The sequence below is a fragment of the Varanus komodoensis genome, unplaced genomic scaffold, assembly GCF_004798865.1.
Source record: "Varanus komodoensis strain SLA01 unplaced genomic scaffold, ASM479886v1 scaffold14_1, whole genome shotgun sequence".
Classification (NCBI taxonomy): domain Eukaryota; kingdom Metazoa; phylum Chordata; class Lepidosauria; order Squamata; family Varanidae; genus Varanus; species Varanus komodoensis.
In genome coordinates, this window is record NW_025335438.1 from 6,654,291 (window position 1) to 6,671,816 (window position 17,526).

The following is a 17,526-nucleotide window of genomic DNA, read 5'->3' on the forward strand; positions in this document are numbered from 1 at the left end:
AGGAACAGATACCTGAGAAGGTGCCCTCAGGGTCAGGCAGGTGTCAGGGCACAGGTAAAGGCACTACAACACTGGAAGTCATATCAGAACTGAGAAACAACTACCAACAGGTTTGCAGTGCTATGGCAACATTAGGCATCCTTTTATAGCACATGCTATGGCTTCCTTCAAGCACTCACAGGCCAGATACCAGTCCTGAAAGTACTACAAGGTAAACCAGGCTGCTTGCTCTATCAAGCCACCAGGAGGAACGGTGCTGCTCTGCAAATCCTCACACCCTTGTTCTAAAAAGGAGGGCATTCGACTTCCTAATAGCCCAAGTTATTAACTCAGAAGAGTCCTGCAGAAACATAATTTTGATGATGAGGAGGAGGAGGATGATAATAATCCCATGACTGCTTGAGCTGTTGCAAGGCCCACTTGAAGAAGAGCTGTTTTTCACAAAGAATAATAGGATAATTTCCTCTCTATAAAAGCACAGCTGTATAACTTATATCTCATTTCCCCTCTTACAAAAAAGAACAATAACAAAAAAATACAAGGTAAGGTTAGAGCTATGAGCCAAAAAATAAGGGGCTGGGAAGGAGTGAAATGCAGGAACAAAGTTCACAGAGATCATTCTGTGAAATGCTAGTGAATTCTTATTCATGTGAAGAACTGAGGATTAGGCCTCATCTGGAGCACTGTGTCCACTATGGGCACCACAGTTTAAGAAAGATGCACACAAACTGGAAAGGGTTCAGAAGAAGGCAACAAGGATGATCTGGAGACTGAAAGCAAAGCCCTATGAGGAGAGCTTGAAAGAATTCAGCAAATTTACCCCAAGAAGCCTGTGGGGAGATATGATAGCACTCTTCAAATAATTGAAAGCTTGTCACAAAGAGAAGGCCAGGATCTCTTCTCAATTATCTCAGGTTTCAGAACTCAGAATAGCAGGCTCAAATTATAGGAAGTCAGTTTCTGGCTGAACATCAAGAAGAACTTCCTGACAGTTGAACCAATTACCAAGAAGGTTGTGAGCTCTCCCCTACTAGAGGGCATTCAAGATGCAACTGGACAGTCATCTGAGAGGGATGGCTTAACCCGGAGTCCAACACTGAGCCAGGAGTTGTACCTGATGGCCTTCTGGCCCCTTCCATCTCTACTGTTCTATGAATCTATAATACTATTTCTTTTTGAAATGAATAAGTTGGCCACATATGCATTGCTTTAAAGAGAGCAAATGACAAAATGACAAAAGAGAATGCTGATCTACGTACAGTTTGCATGTGTTCGGTGGTAAGTATAGGTGAAAATGTAGAAGTAGTTGCTATTTCATTTAAGCCAAAATACAGCACAATTCATGATCGAGATGAAGACTGACAGGTGACCTCCTGTGTGCTGCCTCAATCTGCTGTCCACGTGCTAACTCTTGATGGGCAACTTCAAAGGCTCTTTCGCTCTCCCAGTGATGACTCTTCCTTTTTAAAGCAGACCTGGACTGGACAACCTTTCAAATGGAGGACAACTTCAAATACAGGGATGTCTCCTGTAACGAAGGAATTAAAAATGAGAGAAAGCTTCATGGGTATTATAGCTTTATGTTCTGTCACTACTTTTTTATTTTGTACTTGGCTTCAGGTTCTTTCCAGTCATCACCTGTAGAAAGATTGCACCTGCTGCACAGTGCATTGCACAAATCTACTAAACTAGATATAAGAAACTATATAGTCACTCCCTTAAACATTTTAATGATTATAGGAGAGTATGACAATCATCTTGACCATAAAACCTAAGAACACTAGCAGAAATCCATTGCTATAATCACAGCAATTATAAGCGAAGAAATGTTTGTAATTCACATGGGGATTAACCAGATCTTGTCAAAGTGTACTAAATCCTGTAGGGCTGCTGAGATTGCCTGCATGGCCTCATAGCGGGGAAGCAGCGTTAAACGCATACTTGTAGTTTCCAAATAGGCTACAGTCATCTATCTATGAATACTTTACCATAGGTCTGACTCCACCAACAATCATGTGCAAAATAGCTTTATTACTCAAAGATAACAACAGAATTGTTTGGGGGCTCTTCTCACTGCTGTTTGGACGCTCCTTTTCCATTTTTGTTGCATTGTTTGCACAGGGTTTTTTCCTGGTGTTTGTATTTCTCCGTCATTCTATATGTTCTGTTAATCAAGCACAAGGTGGCAGTGTGGTATAACTGCAGTATAATGGCTTTTCATCTTTTCACAAGGCTTTTGTTCCTGCTTGTCGCAATTTAAAATCTAATACCAGAATTTCCTCATTCTGGAAAAACAAAACAAAAAGTTCACAAAACAGAGTAGAAAACTTAGGAGAGATCCTGGAGGGCAACAATGTCATGAAAAGGCCTCACAAACTTCCATGAGTGAGGAATCATGACTGCAAAATAAATGCCTCATGTAGAGATGCCTTCATACTCCTGTGATCAGAAGGCATTCTTGTGTATGAATAAGCCTCATTGTAGTCAGTGCTGCTTACTTCTGAATAAATAGCATATAAGAATGTTTGATCAGTCTACATCCATCCCTGGTAACACATGTGTAAGAGATTTCATCCGGGAGACTTCAAAAGCTAGGAGCAACATATAGCAGGTTGTTAGAAAATCCTCTGTGTTGTGGGAAATAATTCTATACGTTTCTAAACAGCAAAAAGTCCTACAACCTCCAGCATTCCCCAGCTATTGTAACCTAAGCCACTCTAATGGGATATACTGTTGGAGGGTTAATATGAGAAAATATATTGTACTTCTTCTGTTTTTCAGTCTTAAAGATTCTCCGTGTGTGTGTGTGAGAGAGAGAGAGTGGGGGGGGGGGAGGGAGAGAGAATTCTTGACATCAGACATTAAAATAAAAGATAATTTAAGGAGAAATTCTTTACATATTTAGACATAGAAAAAGCCTACAACTCCCAGCATGCCTCAGCCAACTGTTGGAAGTTGAAAGTCTTTTTCAGCCTAAATGTACATAGGGTTGTCCCCTCAAGCTCCAATTTTAAACACATTTGCTTGGAAATAAGCCCCATTGAAGGAGCGGGTGGGGAATTGCATTTATAGCTGCAAATCCTTTGCACAATTACTTGGAAGCCTGAACAGATGTTATAATGATCAATTATTTGAATTACTCAAGGCAAATGTTGCTGGATCTTAGCAGTTTTGCAGTGTAAATTCAGAGATCTCCTGCATCTGTAATAACTGTGCAGAAGAGGGGCTTGCGCAGCAGGTGTAGGTTGTCATACAAACTACATCTGCTGAAATTTCTTCTTACAAGAATTCCTTTTTACAAGTCATGGTCTAGGCAATCAAGTCAATCAAGACTATCAAGTCCACAATACAGCATGCATGCCCCCACAGACATCACCAGACGGGATATCATAGCCTCCGATGCCTTCTATGAGCACATCAGGACAGTCCTCAAAGAGGCTGTTGACAGGCAGACTGAGGCCATCCAAATGACTGTGGCGGCACCACAGCCTATATTGCCTTAGCACTGTCTCCCAGCCAATCCAGCCTCTCCAGCACAGGCCATTGCTGCAGCACCTCCTGCCACCAGCCTTGCCAAAGTGGGGCACACCTTTGGACAGTTGAAGACATAGGGGTGTTCTTGTACACCCTCCTGAATGTCAAGGAGGAGATCAAGCTGCATCATGAACAACATCTGCATTGTGCACAAAACAGGTGTAGGTCCTGGGAGATCCCTGGCATTATTTCCCAGTGGATCTGGGAAAGCTACTTTTGGAAGTACAACTAATAGTCCCTAGTCCATATTTTGGCCTGGGCGCCACCTACTTCCTGCCAGTACCCAAAGCAAAGTCAGCTACCAGTCACCTTCCTGCCTGCCTTGCAGAGAGAGGTGGCAGTGGCAGATGGGGCCATGACACAGATGCTCTTCCCCCCAGCAGCCCTGCAGGCAGCTAAGTGCCTCTTACGCATTGCTGCCCAAGGTGCAGCTAAGGTGTGCAAGCCGATGTCAGGGACTGGGCAGAGGCAGGTGCAGTGAATCGCGGGAATAGGGCACCTGTATCCAGTGGCTGGATGCATGCTAACATGAGGCGGGATGCTGTGGGAGTGGAGAACACATGTAGGCACAGCTTTAGGGCAGCTAGTCTCATCCAAGCGTGCCTCGAGTTGATTGTCAACCACCCTCTCAAGAATCTTGCCCAGGAAAGGGATTTTAGCCACTGGCCTAAAAACTTTCAGATCAAGTTTTTTTCCCAAGAAGTCATCTCACCACTACCTTCTTCAGAAGGTACTGGGCCACTCCCTTACACAAGGAGACTTTAATCTTCTCCTTGGCCCAGTCTTTGTTCCTTCACTACTGACTTTTATAGACTAGGAGGGGCAACGATCCAGTACAGACATGGTTGCACATACTTGGCCAAGCACCTTGTCAATATCTACAACCCGTACCAGCTGAAACTAATAAAACTGAACCAGACTGTTCTCTGGCTATCTCCACAGATTCAACTGCTTTACTGTGGAGTTTAAGTACCAGGTGATTTAAGAAGTGCTGAAGTGCACAGCAAATAAAATACAGTGGGTCTCAGAAGGTTCAAAGCTGTCCTTGCAGCCAGCATGTAAAAAGCCCTGAATGATCCTGAAAAACTCTGCTGGGTGTCAAATGGACGAACCAACAGAGGCAGTGAGATATTGTTTCTTTGCCATCCTTGTAAGCCCATTTGATCATATCCACTGAGAGTTTTCCTCTATCTGCATTCAAGCCACTCAAGGTCTTGCATTGTCCTCAGCTCCAAGGTATACTGTGGTGCCATGTGAGCTCTACAGGAGAGAGGGCACGGAGGAGCATGTCATGCCATGTCAACCACTCGAGTCATTTCTGGGTTCCTGTCACAGCCAAGGAGTTTCAGCTCTATCCGCTGGAAAACAGTTTCCTTCTTGAGCCATCTTTTCCCAACACCTGAGTCCCAGTGATGCTGCAGAAATAAAGGCATGTTTTGGTACAGTGCGTGGTTCTTTTGGAGAGGGTTTGCTCTGGGATGCATGGAGAGAGGGTGAGCTGCAGGGGCAGATTAAATCACTCACACTGTGACCTGCGTGAGAGGAGGGGTGCTATCCAGGGCAGACTCCACACGTGATGGGGTGGACAAAGACATGGGGAACCACTTCTGAGAGCAGTGGGGTGGGGGCCCAGATGACACTGAGTGCAGCTGTGACGCCAGAGGGGTCAGGGGAGGACACAGCTGGCCCCACTGATGCCCTCCCTAAGCATGGCTGCAGAGGGAAGGCAGCCTATCGGAGTGTGTGTGATTACTGTGCTCAGAGCAGCACTGGAAGATTTATGGCAAAGAGCGGGGATAGGTGGCAGTGTGGATGGATGAGCTTCAAAGTTGGCACAGAGTACAGCAGAAAGGGACAAGCATACTGATTAAAGGGTTGCTTTGGCTGAGGAACGTAAAAAAACAGCAGCACATGGGGAAGTGCATGTACCAGTGACGGCAAGCCAGGCAACACAGACAGGAGTGGTGCACCTTGGAACTGAAAGTCAGCCATGAAGACTAATGGGATACCCGTTGCCAGTGGGAGGACTGAGGGAGGAGGGTGGAAATCACATATGTGTAGAATATGACATACCACACCATGGAAACCATGTGGTATTGCTTATTGCTGTACTTGAACCATGACAGAGTGTGTGGCTGTTAGAAGGTAGACAGGGGATGTTTGTACATCCACCTCACTGTTTCCTTACATATATGCTAGTTCAGAGAGATCTCTGGTTGCTTCAAGCTGCAAGTGTATTTGCACAGGAACATGTCAATTAGCACAGTGGGACATATTTCTGTCTGTGGAAGGGCAATGCCTGAGATTGGGAGAGCACAATCAGGCAAGCAGAGGAAGTAGGTTCATTGCTAAATCACTGGGACTGCAGTGCTATAATCCCTTGTCATGTGCTGCATCATTGTGGAATAGCTACCAAGTTTCTTTCTTTCTCTGTAAGAAGCCTTAAAAAAAAAAAAAAAAGTGAAAGACGGCTGTTCAAGAAAAGCACTTAAATGCTGACACTATAGTTTTGTATGTCCTAATGACTAAGAGCACTCTGACCTAGTGAGAAAGAAAGAGAAGCATGGTAATCACAGTCATTGCTCCCTGTTACTATTGGCTAATCCTAAAAAGTCACATGGTCAAGGCTTCTTTTTAAAGTCATTATTGGACTTGATAGTAGAGGTGGTGTTCTCTTGGTGGCTTCTTGGAAGACTTTTTTAGGAAGTTGCTTAGGAACCTTTATCCAACATGTGTGATCAGTTCTTGGGAACTTGGAAGCTGGTTTCCAGTGATAAATTCGATGACTACCTTAAAGAACTTGGTAAGAAATAATGCTTTGTGTTTGATATAGTTTTGTTAATGAATTTTAGGTTTTTTAATCATGTAGAACTGTTTTGTCCTCATTTTTTTCTCCTTTAAAATGTTGAATACTGATCTGGAAGCAGGCTTGCTTAGTTACATATGCAACAACAAGTATGGAAAACAGAGTTGCTAAGCTGTTTCCAAACTGCTGTGTTTAGTGTTACATTAAACACTAAACAGCAGTAGTAGAATGCTGAACTTTTTATTCAGTTAATATTATGAAATTTTCAGCCTTGTTCTGTACTTGTCAATCTACTTAATTTCTATTCTGACTTCCAAGGGACTCAGTATAATAATATTAAATATGCTTACCAGCACTAATCCTATTGAATGCAATACATCTTTAGTTGGGAACAAAAGTAACTTTGCTTGTGCTACATATTCCAAAGGAATTGCTGGTTGTGACAAAGCTGATAACTGAGTGCATTATATTAAATTGTAAGCAGCCACTAATAGTTTTCACTGTAGTTAATGAGTTGCATTGCTACTCAGACTAGGTATTTCAGGAAAGTGAAGGGAAATTCATTATTTCATCAAACAGAAAAATGTGTTTTGTGCTAAAGTAAAGTGACAGACGTAATAGTTTGGTCTGTTGCTGGGTCTGAAGAGCTGAAAAAAAAAGTCTAGGTAGTTGTGCTCTTGCATTCAATGAAATTCAAGTAGCACCTGCTTGGGACCCACCCAAATTTCACTTTGCTTGGTCCTAATCAAAGTATTTGCTGACTGCAGACTTCTAAATAGGCAAGAACACACATGTGCCTTTTTAGCCTTAATCAGGAGTACCCTGCTTTGTGGAATTAAAAAGCTGTATTTAGACTAAGCCTAGACACTGAACGTGTTCCCATTCTTCTTAAATGGAGTTCCTTGGCAAGTAAATAGCTATTGGATTTTAGCTTAGACCCCTCCAGCCTCATTATTTAACTGTAACAAAAGCCCTGTGTGCACATTCCTAGCAGTGGCTTTTCCCAGTATATGCATTCAATGTAATGCAAAGGATATAAATTTGAACTGGATGTAGAGCTTTATTTCTCTAACCTCCCCCCAAGTTAGGAAGTCTGAAGCTTGGTGACAGAGCCACTTGCTTTGCACATGGAAGGTCCCAGCTTCAGTCTTTGGTATATCCTAGCTGAGGGGATCTCTAGTAGGAGATGATATGGAAGATTTCTGCCTGATGCTCTAAACGCATTATAAGAGCATTAATTCTTTTTTCTAAGGCCCATTTAATGATAATGAGTTGGGCTAAAATGCATAGGTATTTGGGGGCCTACTCTAATTTGTCTGAGCTCCTGAGAGCTTCCCTGTAATTGAATTTGGATTTTGTCTTTTGATTCAACACCTCCACTGTAGGGCATTCTTCCCTAACCTGGAACCCTTGGATGTGTTGGCCTACAATTCCCATTCTCCAAAGCCAGAATGCCTATGCTAGCTGGATGGTGGAAGGGGCAATTGACACATTTGGTGGGTGCTGGGTTGGAAAGCTGCAGTCTGTCTGAGTTGACAATGGGGTCACAACAATTACACAGAATCTGGACCTCCTCTGCCCATCAGATGTCTTTCTTATGCTTAGTTCTGGCTTAGAAAGTGAGGCAAGCTGAGCAGAAGTACATCCACACCTGTAAACACTAGTGGCATTCCTTTTGCACAACCCGGCAAGCTTCCTTCACAGTACACGCAGCACATACACTGTGCATAAATCACACATTTGAATGGGGTTCACACAGAGTAGTAGTTCCCCTATACTCCTCACTAGCAGACCTCATCTGGAATACTGTGTCCAGTTCTGGGCACCAAGATTTAAGAAAGATGCAGAAAAATCAGAAAGGGTCCAGAAGAAGGCAACAAAAATGATCCAGGGTTTGGAAACACTGCCCTTTGAGGAGAGACTAAGAGAATTGGGCATGAGAAGAGAAGACTGATGGGGAGGACATGATATCCCTCTATATCATGGGATATGATACCTCAAAGTCTGTCCTAGTGAGAAAGGTCAAGCTCTCTTCTCACTGATACCAGAGCATAGGACATGGAATAATCAGTTTAAGCTGCAACAACCCAGATTCAGGCTAGATATTGGGAAAAGTTTTCTGTCAGAGCAATATGACAATGGAAGCAGCTGCCTAGAGAGGTGGTGGGCTCTCCCACACGAGGGACATTCAAAAAGAAATTGGACAGCCCTCTGAGTGGGATGGTGTAAATTGGTGTCCTGCAACTGCAGGAGGTTGGACTCAGTGGCCTCCATGGCCTCTTCCAACTACTATTCTATGATTCCTAGTGTATGCCCATGTGAACGCTTTGTGCACTTGGTGCTGAGTTAGACTCAGAGCTCCAAGAAAGCGGACCAGAGTCTGGGGAACTAAGCTGAGGGAATCTAATGGATTTCCTAATCGGATTCCTCAAACATCCCTAGTGGATGATACCAGGGTAGATGGATAACAGGCCAGCTATAAGGCAGCTTGAGTTCCATGACCACAAATGCCAAGCCACTTTTGTGTTAAATAGCACTTTCCAACAAACTAATCTTTCCTATTTAGAAATGTAACTGCTTCTGATATGTTCAGATGACTCAAATTACAAGTCATTTTAAGAAATCCTATGCATGTTTAAACAGCAAAACTTCCTGCAATTCCCAGCATGATCTAGACAGCTCTGCTGGGAGTTGTATTACTTTTTTGTCTGAACATGCATAGAATTACACCCTTAATCACTTTAATTAGACTTTCCATCATAATTCTGGCTGCAACTCCCTTACTCTAAGGCAATCCCATTCACTTAAGCAAGAAAGTTATGTAGAAATAACTTAACTGGCAAATCCAATTAGTAGTTTGGGTGTATTTTCTGCTTAGAGGACATAAATTACAGTATGCTTTAAAACTCAAGGGAATAAAGGCATGTGGAGACCAGTTATTACAATGTGTCTTCAGCCAAGCAAGATAACTCTGGAAGTTTTACATAGTGCCAAATTTGCATAAATCTCAGAGGAAATTTTATTTAGCTCTTAGTTTAGTGCTTCCTTTTCTTTTTTAAAAAAGTATTTTTTCCTCCTGAAATGCACCTCAAAGCAGCTTGTAAGATATGCGAAGCTTAGAAACAATAACCAATTGCCTCAAACAAAAAGTAGTATCAAACACGAAACAGGAAAGCACACAGGTGGTATTCTGTAAATCAAATTAAGCAACAATCAAATGTTGCTTAAGAGGATGATGGCCTAACCTTGCCACCAGTGATGCCACACAAAAGGAGATTAAAACTGGCATCTCTCTAGCCTACATTCTTTACTGTAACTCACATATAGCTAGCCCTACTGATTTGTTCTTTTAGGACATTGTCACCAAGTGTCTAGTTTAAAATATCCCCTAATTTCAGCCCCTCCTGTTTTTTATTTCTTTTTTCTATAATCTAAAACATGCCAGGGGCACAAAAATTTCCATAGGAATAGTTGTATGAGGTAATTTTACACCTGAAACAATAGTCCCCAAACAAAGGAACTAATGAAGGTTCAATACAGACCATCTTGATCTCTTTTTAAAGCTAATATTCTTAGCTTTTAAACTTCAACAAACATAATTAAAATCCATTGAGGGATTTTTCCCATTTAAGAAAAAAAGTAGATCAAACCATTGTTGTGCAAAGAAAAAGTCATTGGTCAACCATTTGATGAAGCTTTTCTTGTTTTGCATAGCCTCAGGAACTATTAAGCCTTAAATTTACCAGTACAGGCTGATAGAAAACCACTCTCAGGCTGACAAACTTCCAGGGGGAAAATTGCAGCCAGGAAAAGGCTTTTCCTATGCAGCATATTTCTTGCCTGAGACGCTTTTGTGTGGGGTCAAAAATTACCCCAAATGCAACTAAGACTAGGCATTTGTTACTACAGGATGTACTGACTGCCACCATCACATATGACTGAAAAGCGGAATGAACCTGATCCTCCATGAATTATCTACTGATGATATCTAGTCATGATGGCTCTTTGCCACCTAGAGGATCAGAGGAAGCTTGCTCCAGACTATCACTGGCTGAAAAACAATGAATGAGCACATGCATTTGATTTGCCACTGTGTGAAACAGGAGGCTGGGCTAGAGAGGTCAGAAGTTCCCCACATTTCTGAATCAATGGATGCATTTGGAACTTTGAGAGTGTTGTGGGAATTCTCACAAAAGGAGTATGCTGAATACAATTGGCAGGTCCCAAAACACTCCTTTCTGAATCTAAAAGAGAAGTAACTTGTTCAAGAACTTGAGTGTAAGGCAGATGTGGGGGTATTAGGTCCAAATTAGGTATTAGTGGGCAGTGCTTAGCAATGTGCCAATTTCCCAGTTTTAAAAATGTATTTTAGATGGAACTGACATTAAAAATCAAGAGGAGCATGTAGCCTGGCAAGAGCCAAGAGACATCATGTTGGAAACCCCAGAGTTGGGCTTTTGCTTGGATCCAGCAAAGCTCCTATGCTTTGTAATATATGCCATAGGAAGGCCACACACTTCAGCATTCCAGCCCCACCCACACTATTCTAGGAAATTCCTTTTCCCCCATTGTACTTTTCCAGTTAAACTAGGGCCGGATTTAGGAGAATAATGGCTCAAGAAAAGAACAATGGAGACAGAGGAAGCTTTCAGAACCTCCTGCCCATCAGTTTGTTTTGTATGCTAAATCTCACCCCATAGGATTTGTCATAACCCAAGTTGTGACCTATTCTCATGATTACTTCTGTCCATTATGTTCTTCAGAGATCCCATAGTTTATGATGAGTATGTAAAGGTCTAATATGGTTTGGCTTGGGTTCTAGATGTGGGCTTTGCTACCCGGAAGATGGCTAGTGTTGCCAAGCCTAATGTGACCTTCATCCGCAATGGAGATATGATAACCATGAAAACGGAGAGCAGTTTAAAGAACTCAGAAATTTCCTTCAAATTGGGGGAAGAATTTGATGAGACCACAGCAGATGGCAGGAAAGTAAAGGTGAGCTCTTGTTGTTTACCTTAACATTTGTTTCTAATTGAGTTCCAACAGGATAGGCTATCATTTAAAGTGCTAAAGAAAGGATAAACATCAAAAGCATCTGAGGAGAGTGGTGTGCCTTGAGTATCCTCAGCCTTTGGGATATAGCTGCTGTGCAGTGGTTAGCTTCCAGAAGTTTGATGACCTGTACAATGCATGTAGTCAACTCTTCTTTTATTGAATATTGGTGACGGCTTCTTAGTGAGATGCAATCTGCATCCGGACATGGCTTCAGGACCTGGCTATTTTTTAAAAATGGGTTCAGGACAGATTTCATTTCAAATCAAGGCGTTGGCAACTGCTGTGCTAAGCAATAGACCAAAGGAACCATTGTACATTTCTCATGTACCTGATTTGCAGCTCTTCAATAAATTCCACTAGCATTATGGAGAAAAGGAAGCTATTCTCTCTTCATCCCTTCAGACAGCCACCCGCATCCAAACTTGGCAGGACAGATATGCAATTCCAGTTGATCAGTAGAAGAACACCATCTCAGCAACCTCAATTATTCTATTTTGATGTTATGTACTGTCAAGTCATTCCTAACTTATAGTGATCCTATAAATGAATGATCTCCAACGCATCCTGTCCATGACTGCCCTACTGGGCTCTTGTAAACTCAATGCTGTTGCTTCCTTTATGCAAATTATACAACTCATAGTTAATCATTATTTTCTTCTCCAGTGAGTCTCCCCTTCTCTTGATGTATCTATGTTATGACAACATAAGTTTTCTCATTTTTTATTCCATGAAAAAATTTGGCTTGGTTTGATTTCGACTCTCTTGTTGGTCTTTCTGTAGTTCCAGAAAGGGTATTCAGAAAGCAGTCCTTCAGGACCAGGTTTCAATGCATCAATTTTCTTCTGTCAGCTTCTCTGGCACTTACAAACCCCTTCACCATGTTAGGTGTGCATCCAAGAAGGGGAATTATTCTCTAATTGGATCCAAAATGCACATAACTTTAAATCCATATCTAGCAGCAAGGTCTTTTTTTTAAATTATGCTAGAGAAGGTAGGGGGGACTGATATTGATTGAAGCCATAACATGGGGGATAGGGTGGCTTTCAGATCTGGAGTGAGCCTCATGTACCAACTCTAGAGTAAAGGAAATTAAGAACTATTTGCATCAAGGAAAGTGTGGAATTAAGAAATGATGGCATGAAAACCTGTGGGTTAGTCAAATTATGTATGCAATGTAGAACAGCTCTACCTAGTGCTAGTGTTATGGAACATATATAGTAATGCAGAGAAACAAAATAGCTGGAAAAAGAACACATGAAAGAGCCAATCCTAATACCACAAAGAATCTGGTAAGAGAAGTCTCAGTAAAGCCACAATCATTTCAGCTCAATGGTCAATCTATTCAGGTATTTGGAATGTATAGACCTATATTTTTGATAAACCAAGATGCAAAAAAAATTTACAGTGATATTTGCAAAAATAATGAATTTTATTGATAAATACATTAAGACAGATCAGCCTGGTTTTATAGTAAGGAGAAGAATGTCAGACCTGACTAGAAGAGTATTAGATGTAATAGCATGTATATCAAAGGAAAGGTTAAAAGAGGGTCTAATGTAATTAGATATTTTTAAAGATTTTGGTTGTGAGAAATGGCCAGCAATAAAGATGTTGATAGAGGGATTAGGATTTGGTTCACAATTAAAATGTGTAATAAATCAATTATACTAAGATTTTTTTCTAGCTGTGACAGTTGATAGTTTAACAGAAAGTATATCCTTAGGCTGAGGCACTAGACAGGGATATTGTCACCTATATTGTTTGCATTAGTTTTAGAATTATTAACAAATAGTATAAGAAATGGTGATACTATAAAAAGGTATTGGAATTAAAAATAAAATTAAGATTAATCTATTTGCTGATTATACATTGTTAATAATTGAGGACCTGTTTAAGGTTATGGATCAGATTAAAGATCATTTGGTGGAATTTGATGAGATAACAAGTTTATAGGTTAATAGGAATAAATCGGAGATGATGCTATTTAATTGCAATAGAGAAGAGAAGGAGGAAATTAAGACTAAATCTCAAATTAAAATATGTAATATTGAATATTTAGGAATAAATATTTCAAAATACTCAATGTTTAAAAAATAATTTTGATATACTAAAATCTGAAATAAAAAAGAAATTGCAGAAATTTAGGAAAGTAGGATTATCTTGGTTTGGTAAGATAGCAGTTTGTAAAATGAAAATTTCATCTAAGATAAGAGTGCCAGCTCTCTGCTAGTGTCCGAAACTGAAAGAGTTTCAGAGTATACATGCGCCGGCTCAGATCATTTTCTCTGAATGAGTCCGAAAGCTCTGAGGCGGGTTGGGTAAATGACCTTGGTGGGCCATCATTTGAGGACTCCTGCACTAAGTATTTTTTTGGGGGGTGGGGGTAGGTTTTTTGTGTTTCTTTGTTGTTTCTTTTTATTGTAGTGTAATCATATTATTTTAAAAATATTTTAAAGAATAAAAATATTATTCCAAACTATGGATAGGATCCTTGACTGTGGTGCTGCATGAATTCTGGACTGAGCCCCTCTGTGTGCCTTCTCAGCACTGCTGCGGGTCTTTTCTGCAGCTGTTTACTCCAGTGTTAGACTATACTAATTAGGTGACAATTTTTCCTTGGCAGAGTACTGTGACACTAGACAACGGCTCCCTCAATCAGGTGCAGAAATGGGATGGCAAAGAGACCACAATAAAAAGGAGAATAGAGGATGGCAAGCTGCTTGTGGTGAGTTTAATTATTTTTCAGCATCTGTAAAGAGTGGCAGAGATGGAAATGGGAAAGCATGAAGAGAGAAAAATAAAATAAAATCCAAGCTACAAATCACTTCATGCAGGGTTACTCTGTCTTGTCAAGGTGAAGCTTAACTTCCATTGACTCAATGGCCATGTTATGCATATGCTCATGGAAATCAATGGAGTTTAAATGTACTAGACCAGGCTGGATAGTGCCTTTAATGTTCTGTGTATATACTTCCCTTTAGTTAAAACATGGCAATAACATCAGATTGGTAGAAAGTAATTGTAAGCCATCGTGAGATGTTTTATCAGGAAGAAAGGGGTAAACATGTTTTAAATAAATAAATGATTGGAAGTCAGGAGTGAAAGCAAATGACTGGAATACATAGGAACTCTACACTCTTGGGCAGTGGAATCTCTTCTGCTGAGGATTGGTAATTTCTCTGTTCATTGTGCACCAATCAGTTTTCCACTCTTATATAGAATCTCATGGGGAATGCAGCAATTTAGCAATTCTAATAGTTGAAATGTGCTATCCTAATCTTAAAGGCAACTGTCATTAAGTCTAGTTTGGCCTGTCTGAAGGGGCAAGCCCATAGTAATGTTAGTCACCAACTTACCTGTGTGAACTGGCACCAAGCTTCTTGGTTTTCATGTTGATTGTTGATTCATCCAGATTTACTGAGTGATACATGCACTGACAGGTGCAAAACCACCAGCCCTGGGAGTTCTGGGAAGATCAAGGGAGGATCTAAGCAATTGAATGAAATCATAGAATCATACAGTTGGAAGGGACCTAGGAGGCCATGAAGTCCAATTGCCTGCTCAGTGCAGGTCTCAAGAGTCCCATCCAGGCCCAATCCTGCTGAGCTTCCAAGAGTAGGCAGGATTAGGCCCTTCAGGCTATCAAGAAGCTTTAGGCTGGTGTTATGCTGTTAATGTTCAGTTGCAAGAAAGTCTGGCCACTTCTCTCTCTTGTCTGTCTCTGCATTGTCCTTCATTGGTAAAGAAATGCAAGTGATTTGTAGGCTAACCTGAAATAATCTTGCTTTTGCATCAGCACAATCTAACTTCATTTCCAGGAAAATGTTTTACTATTAATTTAAAAAAGTTTTCCTTAGGAATACGTTCACAAGTAGTTCAAAAAGTTGAGAAGCAAAATATAAATTAGAATTAAAACTAGACAGGCACAAATGCAGACACCCACCCACACAAAAACGGTCAGACAAAAAGCCAGAGCTTAAGAACAGAAGGTGACCTTTGCTGAATCAGAAAAAAGCTCCATGTAGTCCGGCATTTTGTTCACAGTGACCAGCCAGCTGTCTGTGGAAATTCCACTTGTATTAGGGCAGCAACACCCTCCTGCCCATGCACCCCAGCAACTGATGTACGCAGGCACAATGCCTCTGATACCATAGGTAGCATTGACTTATTATTACATTTCTATACCACCCTATAGCTAAAGTTCGCTGGACAGTTCACAACCATTAAGAACATAAAATACAATATGAAATCTACTATAAAAGTTTAAAACTTCAGTATGAAATAGAAGTAAGGGCTAAGAAAGCCCTAGCAGCATTGCAAAGATTTAGAATGTGGTAAAGGTTTAAAAACAGTAACTGAGGATGCAGTCCAATTGCCCCCACAGCAGATGCACATAAATCTCCAAACTTAGCTTTACGAGCATCTAATTACAGGACTGAGGCATAGCAGTGGTGATCACCACCACATCTCATACCCTGCATTTTATACAGGGTGCTGTTTTCAGACAGCCAGATTAACCACCAAGAAGGAGTGGTACTTGCAGGAATAGGTGTGGGTAGATGGCTGCAGGCTACTCCCTGCCTCCTGCCATGGTTGCAGGCAGGGAGGAGCCTTATACCTTACACCCTCTGTAAGGTGTGTTTCTGCTCACAGAGGGAGCCAGTGTGGTTCCTTCAGAGCTGGATCTAAGAGTGGCGCTCACTTGTCTGATTCTGAGGTTAGAGGACCTCATTCCTGGGATGATGAAAAATGCTATGGCATCACTAGATGTCATAGCACTGGGGATGCTAGAGAACTGTGGCCAACAAGACTAAAATTCCTGAGAAAATAGGAAAGTCTTCACCTGGTGCTAGAAAGAGAACAATGTAGACACCAGGCAAGCCTCTCTGGGAAGCTCTTTCCCTGTTCCAAGTACCAACACCTTTAGGTATCAATTGATAGCCTCAAAATAGGGAGGCAGGACATAGGAGATGGAACTTCCTGAGTTCTCGGGACCCGTAGACCAGTTTTCCTCACCTTGGTGCCCTCCAGATATAGAAATATTTTAAATTAGATTATATAGCCACTCTGGCCTTACTTGCCAAAAGTCTTTGTTCTCCAGTAATCTAGTTGCGGAAGAAGGTGCTGCTGTGTCTACGGACACTGCATGGGATATGAACAAAAACTACAGGTGATTTTATTTAAGTGTAGCTCCTGAACACTGTTGGCTGCTTTCATCATAGTCCCGTAAATTTTCACTATGGCAAGACTTTACCTGGACAAGTTAATAAATGTGTGACCTTCTTGCAATTAATGTTGACTCTTTGAGATACTGACTCTTTTGTGTTCTTCTTCCTAGGAATGCTGTATGAATGATGTTGTCTCCACTAGAGTCTATGAGAAAGCATGAAAACTGCCTTTTGTGCAGACAGCAGTGCCCTGAAGCATAGAATGAAGCTCAGCTCTGGAGCAAAACCTCACAAAACAATTCTGCTCTTCAAAGAATCAAATTGTTGACAAGCTAATTCAAATGCACCCTGTATCTAATCTGAAGTGTTGTGGTTATTCAATAAAGTCCTCACCCTGAGATGAGGAAGAAAATCTAGCATTGGTCTGGTTTTGTAATTTCATTTTATGGTGGAAGCTGAATAAGGATTAATCCCAAGGTAGATTTTCAGGTTCTGTTTGTTGGATCTGCCAAGCTGCACTAATCCACCCTTAAAAATAGCAAAGTAAATTCCCAGTATAAGCAGAAATAGAACAAAGCACTTTCACACTAGAGAAATAATATGGGCAAAAGCTGTATAGCTGATGTATATGTATGTACTTCCTAGCTGAAGCTAGAGAATTCGTAGGATTTTCCACAGGAGGCTCTTGTTTGTAATCACCCTGCCTCGCTCATAGAATCTGTGTTCCTGAGTTGCAAGTATTGTCTTCCATTTGTAATCCTTCCATATTTCCCCACCACTGCTTTGTACTCTTCTTACTACAGTAAATCTATAGAAAGGGAAAGATGGAATAGCTGCACAATGAGGGCTCCTAGGCGAGGCCTTTACAGCTCCATTGTCCTAGCTTGGTCATGGGGACAAGGAGTGGCGTTCCAAAGGAATTCCGTTTGTTGTCCTCCCACGGTCTCCCACCAATTCTGTCTC

The 17,526-nt window shown here is 41.3% G+C and overlaps 1 protein-coding gene across 1 annotated transcript; it reads left to right on the forward strand.

Moving 5' to 3' along the window:
- Nucleotides 1-6,174: 6,174 nt before the first annotated feature.
- LOC123020569 (fatty acid-binding protein, adipocyte-like) lies at nt 6,175-16,979 on the forward strand. The gene is made up of 4 exons (XM_044424452.1): nt 6,175-6,337; nt 11,163-11,335; nt 14,019-14,120; nt 16,734-16,979. Exons 1-4 carry the CDS (start codon nt 6,265-6,267, stop codon nt 16,782-16,784), a joined length of 399 nt encoding a protein of 132 aa, XP_044280387.1. The 5' UTR covers nt 6,175-6,264; the 3' UTR covers nt 16,785-16,979.
- The last annotated feature ends 547 nt before the right edge of the window (nt 16,980-17,526 follow it).

Bases quoted from the DNA above. Each gene is read 5' to 3' on its own strand.
- LOC123020569 (XM_044424452.1), top strand. From the start codon at position 6,265: ATGTGTGATCAGTTCTTGGGAACTTGGAAGCTGGTTTCCAGTGATAAA. The intron at 11,336-14,018 runs GTGAGCTCTTGT...TTTCCTTGGCAG, and splicing joins CAGATGGCAGGAAAGTAAAG to AGTACTGTGACACTAGACAA. The intron at 14,121-16,733 runs GTGAGTTTAATT...TCTTCTTCCTAG, and splicing joins AGGATGGCAAGCTGCTTGTG to GAATGCTGTATGAATGATGT.